At 40.3% G+C, this 12040-nt stretch overlaps 1 protein-coding gene across 2 annotated transcripts in view; it reads right to left on the bottom strand.

The window, feature by feature from the left end:
- PTBP3 (polypyrimidine tract binding protein 3) overlaps positions 1-11689 on the bottom strand; it is a 51734-nt gene extending 40045 nt beyond the window's left edge. Inside the window, exons 1-2 of one of the 2 annotated variants that reach the window (XM_060762493.2) lie at positions 11601-11689; positions 1288-1321 (exon numbers count right to left, since the gene is read on the bottom strand). In XM_060762493.2, the coding sequence (XP_060618476.2) occupies positions 1288-1321; positions 11601-11608 (42 nt within the window). In that variant the 5' untranslated portion in view covers positions 11609-11689. The remainder of the gene's footprint in view (positions 1-1287; positions 1322-11600) is intronic. The other variant, XM_060762494.2, reaches the window with a different exon arrangement.
- Positions 11690-12040: the final 351 nt, after the last annotated feature.

Raw genomic sequence — 12040 nt, forward strand, 5'->3', positions numbered from 1 at the left:
TTATTCAGATGGGCTAATTAGGCATAATACTTTGTTTTAATTTGTTTAGTATGTACAGTTCTCAACTGTAATAATGTTAGGGCAGAACATCATATTGATTAATTTAAATCCCTGCATCATGCAAAAATGAGTTTCACTTTGTATGTGAATGCTTCTCATTTCAATATGACTATAATTCAGATAACTGAAAATACATTCAAATGATTTAATCGAAGTGCCATTCAATTAATGATTTATCTTAAAAAACACTTGAACCTAACCAACTCCCCATTTAGCTATTGCACTTATCTTCCTCCTGCATTGATATTCTGACAGACTCACTCCAATCTTTCTGGTTTCCCAATTTTTAGTCCTTTTTCATTTTATATTTCTTACCTCTTCTCAATAACTTGCACAAAGGTTTAAAAACTTTATCTATTCCCACCATCCAAAGCCATATTATTTTATCCGCCTGCAGGTCTGTTTACTTTCATTTTATAAGACGCTAAGCCCTTTTAGCTTGGTGAGACTTTCTTCTTAGTTAAGATATGGGGGATTACCTTAGTTAAGATGTTCTGTAAACAATGTAACAATAAGACTTGTATCTTTCACTGAAACTGTACTTCTGGGTTATATATAACCAGACATTATTTACCTGATTTTTTTTTATAATGAGACTAAGCATTTGGCACCCTAGTGAGGTTTTGGACTAGAACGTCCACTGGCAATGTTGGCATGGGTAGAAAGAAGTTGCCCTCTTACTTACCCCAACTAAACAGCATTCAACATTTTCAATAACTAATTTTTCATCATTCATGAGGATCGCCGTATCTATTAAGACTACTGTATTCAAAAGCACTATTTATTTTTCAAGATGCATGAATGCTCAATTGCTATTCTTAAAAGTTTGAAGTTCACAGACTGACCAGAGATATCAACAATACCAAAATTCAAACACTGCTTTGACATCTTAGTCATTCAACCTTGAAAGAACACTTTTTAATTTTGTTTTTATTTATATAGATCAAAAAGAGATAAGAGTCCAACTTTTCAGAATTTGGAAAAACTGGACTCTCAAATCCAGCATATGGGTCATTAAGATCCTTAAGTCTCCAGTCTTCTAATAACATAACTTGGAATAGGAAGAAACGCAACTGTGAACCTCTATAAACTGAAGCTCCAATTCCTGGGGTGGGAGAACAGAGCAAGTCCACAAGAAAAAAAAGATGCATATAACAATGTGTTATCCAAAAATAATAATAATAATGTGGGTAACAAACGCATATGAAAGGACAGAAAGATGCCTACCTTTAAACCGACTGCTATAAGATCTGTAACAACACTGTGTGAAAAAAAATGGGAGAAAATGGAAAAGTTAGAAAAGTAGTTATTGCACAGGAAGTGGTAAATAAAGCTAATGGAAGAAAAAAAATATCAGAAGAATGAAATGAGTTATGGAGTGTCTTGCAAAATAAATGAGACAGTTCAGTAACACACAGTAATGAAAAAGAAGTTTCATTAGAACAAGTAGCACAAAAATCCACACAAAACTCATTAAAAGGTTTTCTGCTTTTTAGACATATACAACATAAAGAAGCACGAGAAAGGTAGCTCACATTCCAAACCACATTTGGATTATATTTTTATTGCTTTGGGAGCATCAAAGAAAAGGAACAACTATGGCTACATAGATAGAATCAGAAGCAGTGTGTTACTTCCAACAGCAAATTATGTCTGTGTCATCTAAGAAAATGGAAATGCATGACTGCCAACTCACAGTCTGACTTTAAATTCTAGGAGGTCTTTAAAAGATAATTTCTCCCATGTTTTTTCTATGACTTATACATTTGCTGGCTGCTAGTGCCACAGAGTCACAATACACTGCCATGAGAAAACAAGATAGAGAGAAGCCACTGGGGCACAGATAGAAAGGTATTTCACTGAATAATGTTATCATCAATTCAAGAGCAGGGCCATAGGCACTATATATACACATACACACAGAGTATGTACATGTGCACACACAAACTTGACTTCCAATTCCATCCATAAAAACACATTTCAGGCACACTACAGTAAACATGACAGTATAGCTAAACTGTCATAATGAAAGTATGATTGCCTCTGAAATATATAATTACTTCAAAGCTAACCTAGCAACAAAAGAAATGCTTTCTTATACCAAAATGTATATCAAACCAAAGATATCATGCTCACTGAAAATAAAGAGAACTATGTTCCCCATCAATGTGCCTCATTTTGTGAAGAAGCTATTGGTATATATAATGTACCTACAAGATTAGAACTTTGCATGGGACCCAAGAGAGACCACGATGGCCCCATCCTTGCTGGCTTTCCACTCACATTAAACTACACCCTTAAGCAGTTGTTAAATCAACTGAACAATGAATTAAGTGGTCATAATTTGCCGTCTCAGTGTCTTAAGTATGGCTTAAGTCTGCATTTGGATGTAAAGAAGTTTAGGACTTCTTACTAAACATAATTATATGAAAAGTAAAAGCATATATACTAGGTAAGTTGTAAATTGAGACATTTTATGTTGAAACGGTAACATGATGTCTGATATAAGGTAAGCATTACATAATTAAATTTCTCAACACACATAAGCACACACCATTTCTATTTTCCTGAAAAAAAATCAAAATATTTTTTCTCTTAAGGCTTTACAAGGATCAGAAATTCTGGGTCCTTTGCCTATAGGTCCCTTACACTTCCTCATTATAGAACAATTAGCCCAATAACCATAAATTCAATCAAAATGCCCAAATGTAAGAGATAGAGATGAGTAATCCACTTAAGTTAAAAAAATGTTCCCAATGAAAAGTGCTTTCTGTAAATCCAAAATATATTTATCAGAATTTTTCTCAATGACTAAGGCTGCTGCTGACGTGTGGCCATAAGCAATTCAGAAAATGACTAAAGTTTTCTTTCATTTTTATAAAAATGTTTTTCTTAAGACTCTGTCCTATTTACAGTGACATTTTTTTTCTGAATGGCTTCTGAATGATGCAATGTGAAATTGCCTTGCTTCTCTGAACCAGTTCCCACTTCCGGAAGAAGCTTGGGACAGGCTCCACTTCCTGAGAAACTTGGTACAGAGATAAAATGGCTACCCTGGATGCCATTGTAAGGGAAAGCAAAATTACAATAAAATCAATATTATAACTTCTCTGCTTAGACACGTTATCATATTACCTAATGCATTGGGCTATTCACTCATTTCCCTACATTTGCTTGTATCAATGTCAAGCAACAATTATTTTAAAAATAATTTTGCATTCATGTTAAAGTAATGCACTTTACTAGAACTATGAAGATTTTAATCATTCCACAATGTATAAAGTACAAATTACTTCTAGGAGACCCAATTTTCATTGAAAGTAAAAGCAATCTAGACTCCTATAGCATTTTCAGTCATCTTCCACTTCTTAAATAAACAGACCAACTTGAGTGTATGTATTTCATCACTTTTATTTCAGGAAATATTAGAAAAAGGAGTAAAGGAAGACAATAAAATATTTCAGTCTGTAACTAGACTTAAACTGAACAACAATTGGGAAACAAAGTTGCAAACTTTTCTTCTTGTAATGAAATCTGATCGTTTCAACAATGGTTGGGGTGAAGACAAAAACACAATCGACATCCCTATCCCACAATGAAGGATACACACACATCCATTTTATTAGTAGTACCAACATTAAGAGTGAGGTTTCAACTGCAGAAAAAAACAGCCAGCTTCCTAGTAACAATGACATTACTGTACATGTCTTAGGCCAAGTACTTCACCACATATTTCAGTCCATCTTCCTTTAGGCCCGTCGCAAACTAGGTTCCTGCGAGAGAAAACCTTGCTAGCAAGTCCCTGACGTCATGAGCCTGCGCCTCTCTCCCCGCCCCTTTCTCTTTGCCAGTGTGGTTTTTCCTTTGCTAGGGCAGCATTGCCCGCATTTTCTCTCAGTTGAATTCTGCCAACTGAGAGAAAATGCGGGCAATGCTGCCCTAGCAAAGGAAAAACCACGCTGGCAAAGAGAAAGGGGCGGAGAAAGGGGCAGGGCGAGAGGCGGAGTCTCGTGACGTCAGGGACTTGCTAGCAAGGTTTTCTCCCGCAAGAACAGAGTTTGCGACGGGCCTTACACATACGACCTTCAAATTTATACCTCCTTGTTTTCCTCGTGGAATACAGAGTACAGAAGTACCTCCTAGAAAATCTTTAATATTTACATAGCATGAATCTCCTTTCGCCATACACAAGAAGGAATTTTACAGCCTCTAGTTTTTACAAAACCAATTTCAAACATGTGGAAATCTGCACTTTTAAAATACACCCTAAAATCCAATCTCCTCCTCCATCATTTCCAACTAATAAATAATATTATAAATGGGCTTACATCCATCCTGATCATTACTCACTATTCGTTTGGAAATGGAAATACAGAGTAAATCAGTCATCATAGCCAAGAAATCATTCCTATCATTCAAAGTACCCAAATAATCATGGCAGTTGGTCCATTTTTAAAACCTACTGCTAAGCATTCTCTTATTTATAAATCTAAAATAATGCCAAAAAAGAATATTATACATTATAATCTGCCTCATAACTGATATTAGGACATGAGCATTCTTCTATAAATAGGAACACTGGTATTTTGACTGTGAAATTATTTCAAAAACTAATATGAGCACTGGTTCTTGAGCTAGATTTCCATGAACTTAAATTAAAGGGGTTCGTAAGGCTGTACCTTTTAATTAGATAATCCACCTAAAGCTTTAATTATCCAAGGGAGCTATTTTAAACTGTAAGGCTTACGGTAAGGCACCATCTGAGACAATTTTGATTTCAGATATTACAGAATTTTATGGAGATTCTGGGAAAGTGAATTACTTTTGATCACCTGTTCACATAATTCTACCAACTTGTACTATATAATTTCTCAATTACACTACATATAGTAAGACAAAACTACCATATGTAAAACTATTGTATCCACAAAGCAAACACCAATTCAGAAGAGACCCACTGAAAAAAACGGAACTGGCATATATGCTTATTAGTACATTAACATGGAGACATGATAGCCATGTACAAATATGCAAGAAGTAGTCATAGGGAGGACAGAGCAAGCATGTTTTCCGCTGCCCTGGAGACTTGGATGCAGAACAATGGCTTCAAACTACAAGAAAGGAGATTCCATCTAAACATTAGGAAGAACTTCCTGACTGTGAGAGCTGTTCAGCAATGGAACTCTCTGCCAGGAGTGTGGTGGAGGCTCCTTCTTTGGCAGCATTTAAACAGAGACAGATTGCCACCTATCGGGGGTGCTTTGAATGCAATTTTCCTGCTTCTTGGCAGGGAGTTGGACTGGATGGCCCATGAGGTCTCTTCCAACTCTATGATTCTAACTCAGTTGGTTTACTGTGGTTTGGATTAATGGCTGTATTTAGCCTACATTATTTAGCCCATTATAAAATAATCTTAACCATTGAATCTTTATGGATTCTAGATGTTTCCCTATTTCCAAATGATTCACACAATTGTACAGTCATATCATATATTTAAATTGAGCAATATTTGACATTAGTTGAACTAAGCACAGATCTCCAAGTAAAACTTTTAGTAGTAAAACTATATAGCAATTTCATACCAGTCTTTGAACATATTTCCTACACACTGACTATTTCAGCTTAACTAGCCTTCAGACAAACTGCAAAAACCAGTTCCTATATTAGATTGGAGTGAATTATAGTGGAGGGAGAGTAGAAGATAGTTATAATGCCTGGGATAATATTGTTTAGATTGCAATTGTACAGGTATGTTCATTTATTTGAGAGCAAGCTGCAATTACCTCCATGGAAAATATCTACAAACCAAGATGGATGCCAAACGTAATGATGGGTGTCAACGTTGATTCAGGTGTTTCTCAGCTGCCCATCCCTAAGATACTCCCTTTCATCTGGCTGTGTTTGCCAAATCCAGTCTACAAGAAGCCATTTGGACTCCTCTCTAAACTAGGCCTGCACAATCTGTGTCCCTCCAGGTGTTTTTGACTTCAGTTCCCTGAATTCCTGACCACTGGACAAGCTGCCTAGGGTTACTGGGACTTAAAAGTCCCAAACCCCCTGGAGGTCCACCGTTTGTACAGGCCTGCTAAGGCTGTCATTGCAGCAGCCATCTAATTGGCCACACTATGATTGACTATGTTCATTTTAGGAACAAATACCTGACTCTGCTTGCTTCCCCACCACATGCTACTCCTTTTTTCTCCCTTCATGCAGACTGTGTGCCTTTCTAAAAATCTCCAAACAATGCTTAACATTTAGGTGCTGTATAAATTGCACAAATTATAATAATCTCTTACCATTTAAAAACAGACATTAGTAGCACCAATTAGTAAAAGAATTTAATGAAAAGAGGGGAAATTCTTCTTCTAATTTACCTGAGAAGTTTGCATTCAAGTTGAAAAGATTCTTTAAAGAGCGACCTGAGGTAGGAATGATTGCAATGGACATTTTTGAGATAAATTATGGACCTTCTGGATTTAAGCCTCTGAATTTAGTTCATCTTCACATGTTTCCTGAGGAGGTCACTATAACTCCATTTTATAACTCCAACTGAGTATATTTTGTGTAAGATTCCTCACCCACCCACTATTCATGGCTAATTCAAGCTCAACACATCTGGCTGAGAGTGCAACCTATAATTTGCTAATATGTACATGAAAAAAGAGAAAAGTAAATGTCATGAAAGTGAAATACACCATAAACTTTCTCAATTATACTGAGCAATCAGGGTCTGCAGTAATTTACTTTTATCTGAATTTTACAAGTGGGCACCTGAAGCAAAACTGGTTGGACAAACTTTATGCCTAAAGGGACATTTGAACTTTGCCTTGCTTCCTATTCTTCACACAGCAACAGTATTGTTTAATTTATATCAAACTTGCATGGCATTTCCTAACAGATCAGGGCCCTTCTGCCTTGAAACAAAAGTTGTAGGGATCCTGAGAAACTCAAGGCCCTTCCAGACAGGCCTATATCCCGGGATCTGATCACAGGTTTTCTGTTTATCCCAGATTATATTGCAGTGCAGACTCATAAAATCCAGTTTAAAGAAGAAAAACTGGAACCAGTTCCTGGGATATAAGGCCTGTCTGGAAGGGCCCACAGCTTCCTTTTTTGAATGTGTTGTATAATTATAGAAGAAAACCCCAAAGGCATAAAATAAAAGCATCAAAAATCTAAATTAGCTGTATTAATATTTTGCTTTCATTGCTTAAGAGAATACTGAGCTGGTAAGATAGTTGATTTATAGCACAAAATATATCGTTTTCTAGGAAATGATACATAATATACACTAAGCACGTTGTGAATGACACATCTACAACACAGGCAAAAACTCTAAAAAGAATCTAAAACTGACTTAATGAAACAAACCTCGTGTAAAATAAAGGTTAGATTAACCCATTAATTTTAGTTTTGTCCTGCTAAATTACAATCCAGTACCTAAATGTATTGGGAACAAACTTCACTGAATGAGCAGGCATAGAAAAGATTGAGTGGTAAATAACCTGAGACATTTATTTACTTAAAATCAAAGGTCAACAGAAACATAATTTAATTTGTATTTCATGAAACAGGATGCAGGCTTTTGAATTAAAGGATTCTTTGAACTATCGATGCTGGCAATTCCTGCCTGGTTTCTACAGGATGCTGCAATAACTATTTCAGATGGTTCAAACCAGGCCTACACACAGTTACATTTAATGTTTTATATTTATAACATAGAAAACACACTGATCATCTCATTTTGACTCGTTACTAAATAAATCCTGCCCAAACTTTACCTATGTTTACATCAAATATTTTGGTTTAACACAATGGCATACACACACTCAAAAGAACTAAAATGCAGGGTTGCTGTACGTTGTAAGACCTCACAACCTCTGAGGATGCCTGACATAAATGCCTGCGAAACATCAGGAGATAATCCTTCTGGAACATGGCCATACAGCCCAAAAAACTTACAGCAACCCAGTGATTCCGGCCATGAAAGCCTTTGCTAACAAACTAAAATGCAGTTTTTCAAAAATCATAGCACTTTGAACATCTGAAACACTTTTATTGAATTACAAAAAACAGGCAGCCTCCAAGTTATGAACAAGATGGGTTCTATAGATTTGTGATTAAGCTGAATATGTCTGCAAGATGGAACAGGTACATTTTTAAAGTGTAACTCCAGCTTATATATCCATATCTATCCATCTATCTACCTATATATAAGCTTTGGATAGCACAGGGAAGGGTTAAAACCTAATGTGTTTGTTTTGCTGTCTGTACCCCTGTTCAGAAGATTTCACCTCACTTTCTGTCCCTGTGATAATTAGATTTTGAAAAAAAATGGTTTGTTGTGGAAACAAAGATCAATGATAAAGCTTCAGTGGAGACACCTTTTCCCCACTATAATTGTTTCAGGAGTAAATTTCCTTCTCTTCAAAGGAGTAGATTTCTCTCACTTCCCACTGTCTCGCTCCCGTTCTGAACAATGAATAATTTGTAAATTGGATGTTTGTAACTGAGGGACTGCCTGTATTGTGACATCAGAAAAGTCTGGCTCAAACTACATGTCAATTTGAGTGACTGGGAAATATGGTGATATCTGGATATTGGTTGGAAGGATGCAAATTAGGCAAAATCCAAGAGGAGAATGTCTTAAACACCCCAGCTGTATTAGTTTGTATTTCAATTTGTGTTGTGTTCTAACACCAGCCAACCTGTTTGCCTTCCTTGCAAGAGACATCTATCTTAACAAATGTAATAGCATAACTTATGTGTACAATATACAGAAATGAAAATAGTGCTTTAATAAAAAAGAAAAAAAGGTCACAATAGCCAGGAAAGACAGAAACGCCTGTCCAAACTAAATTGCAGATTAATACCATTATAAGATATTACTGCCTAGACATTTTCATAACTGAAGCAGAAGTAGTCAAAACTACATCATCTAGTATGGGGCTTCCATTTTACTATTGAGAGAAGGTTGGATCCTATCTGGGATCTTTTCTGCATTACAGGCAACACCAGCACTGACTGTGAAGTGGAATATTTATCAGGGACAGCCAACAGCAGGAAATTAGCTATGATAATTGGATTTTGAAAAAAAAATGGCTTGTTGTGGAAACAAGCATTGGTGATTCAACTTCAGCGGAGACCCCTTTCCCCCTATGATAACTCTCCCAGGAGTGAATTTCCCTTCCAAGGGGTAGATTTCTCTCACTTCCTGTTGTCTCACACCAGTTCTTAACTATGGGTCTCTTGTAAGTCGGATGTCCGTAACTCAGGACTGCCTATACACTCAAGAGAGTAGGACATGGAAAAACGGAGCTGTGGAAGAGATAGGAAGAGTAATGGGGTATATATTTTTCCGGGGGGGGGGGGATTGAAACACTTATGAAGAGCAAGGTTGCTCCAGACTGAGAAACCTAGTGTCTGGTTTCATGGCGAGGCAAGACAAGAGCTCCAATTAATTAGTTAATGGACTTCATGGGTTCCACGTCAAGATTACGGCCTAAGCTTCTCCAATTGTTGCTTATGATACGGCTCCACAAGAGGGGAGAGGCTCCTACTCCCTGGAGCAGGAAGGAGAAGTAAAAAACGAGCAACGCGAGTATTTCTTGAGACGCGTCGGCAACCTTTAACTTTGGGCGGCGCTCTCGGATTTCCTGGTTACTCCTCCGTGGGGCCCGAAAGCCACGATGCGCACACGCCCCACAGTCCCGCGTGGGAGCCGCCCCACCCCGGGGTCACGCAAAGAGGAAGAAGGGCTCCCTCTCCTCGGCTTTGGCCTTTCACCAGGCACCGGCTGCACCACTAACACTACAACATTAAGGCACTTGGGCACCTCCTGAGAGGCCAAAGAGGGCTCACGCCTCCCCAAACTACAACTCCCAGGATTCCAAAGCATGGAGCCATCGCAGTTAAGGCCGACGTCAAACTCTATTGATTCCATAGTGCGATACACTCCCACCCGACCCCCGAGGAACGACAACTCTTAGAATTCTATCGCATTGAGTCAATTGCCCACTGGATGTGCACCTCTTGGGAAACTACAACTCCTCTTAAGATTCAATAAGGGGGGGTTAAGCCGCATTAATGTTGCAATTTGAATGGAAACTTTCTCCCTCTACTCGTGAAACTACAATTCCCAAGATGGCACGGCACTCCTCCTCCAGTATAGACGCAGGCGCCTGCGAAACTACAACTCCCAAGATCCCATAGCAGTTAAAGTGTCTCAAACTGCATCAACTCCCCAGTGTAGACGCACCCTTCCCTTCCGTCGCCTACCCTCCCGGAAATTGCGACGCTTTAATTCCCTTTGCAAAATTAAAAAAAGGCCCAAACCCTCATGATCCCCACCTGGCAAGAGAGAGGAAAGCAAGGAAGGGTGGGGAGAAGGAAAGAAAGGAAGTAAGGAAAGAAGGGGGAGGAAAAGATGAAAGAGAAGGAGGGAGGAAAAGGAAAGGGAGAAAGAAAGAAGGAAGGAAGAAAGGGGGGAAAGAAGGGAGGGAAGGAATGAAAGGATGGAAGTAAAGGAAGGGGGAGAGAAACAAGGAAGGAAAGAAAGGAGGGGAGGGAAGATGAAAAGAAGGGAAGAAAGGGAGAAAGGAAAGAAAGAAAGGAGAAAGAAGGAAGGGATGGAAGAAAGGGGGAGAAAAGGAAGAAAGGAATGGAAGGGAGCAAAGGAAGGAAGGAGAAGGGAAGAAAGAAAGAAGGGAAGGAAGGGGGAGAAAGGGAAGGAAGGAAACGAATGGGAGGAATGGAAGGAAGGTGAAGGGAGAAAGAAGGGAAGGAAGGAAAGGGGGACGAAAGGAAGAAGGGAGAAAGAAAGAAGAAAAGGAAGGAAAGGGAAGAAAGAAGGGAAGGAAAGAAAGCAAGGGAACGGGAGAAAGAAGGGAAGGGAGGAAAAAGGAAGAAAGGGGAGGCACCGTCCGGCCTTTCGCCTCTCGCCAATGTCGCAACCCAAAGAGGAAGAGAAAACAGGGCGGGGAGGAAGGAGAGAAAGAGGCTGCTGCTGCTGGCGGCTTTCGGCCGTCCCTTTCCCCCTTCCCCGCACCCACCATTTCTTTCTTTTCTTCCTTCCTCTTCCTTAAAGGCACAAAGACCAGAAAGAGGGGAGGGGGGGAGTGTTTGGGAAAGAAAACAATTCAACAAGGCGGCTGACTTTCAACCCAAGAAGTTTCAAACCCCAAGGGCTGGGGGGAGGCAAGGGGAAGACTTGAAACCACCCTTTTAACTCTCTGGAGGGTGGAAAGAGGAGGGAGGGGGCTTGTTGCCTCCAGGAAGCAACTCCCCACTTTTCCCTCAACACGACCCCCCCCCCTTTCTTTTGAGAGGGGCAGAGAGGTGAGGATAGAGGAAGCCCCGTTCCCCTTCCCCAAGCAGCTCCTCAACTCAAGCCTAGCTGCCCCACCTACTTTGTTGATCCGCTCCGGGCCTTTAAAGTGAGAGAAAGAAGGGAGAGAAAAGGTTGGTGTGGGCTGGGGGGGGGGGCGCCTTGTTTGTGCGTCGCTCTCGAAGAGGCCCAGGCGAAGGCAGGCACGACTTACCCATCCATGGCACAGACGGGAGGAAAGGAGGAAGGAAGGAAGGCAGGAAGGAAGGAAGCAGGCAGGCGAAGGAAGGAAGGGGGAAGGGAGCGGAGCGAGCCGCCTCGCGCACTCCACACACCAACGGAGGAAAGGAGGGGCGGGGGCGGGGCTGGCGGCGCCTGCGCATGCGCGGCAGCTGTTGCATGCCCGGCCTGCCTCTCTCTTTCTCTCTCTCTCCCTCCCTCCCTTCCTTCCGACACACCCAAAGCGTCCGTTGGGGGCGGGCGCGCGCACGCTCGCCCCCAACGGAGTTCGTTGCTATTTGGAAGAAGGGGGGGGGGGGGGGAAACCGGTTGGCCCCGCCCCCTTGTGTGGGTGGGCGCGCGCAAGAGAAGGAAGGAAGGGAGCGCAGCTGTTGTTTTTCCTCAGGGGGCGGGGTTTGAGGTGTGTGTGTGTGT

The sequence above is a fragment of the Anolis sagrei genome, chromosome 2 (assembly GCF_037176765.1).
Source record: "Anolis sagrei isolate rAnoSag1 chromosome 2, rAnoSag1.mat, whole genome shotgun sequence".
NCBI classification, from domain to species: Eukaryota; Metazoa; Chordata; class Lepidosauria; order Squamata; family Dactyloidae; genus Anolis; species Anolis sagrei.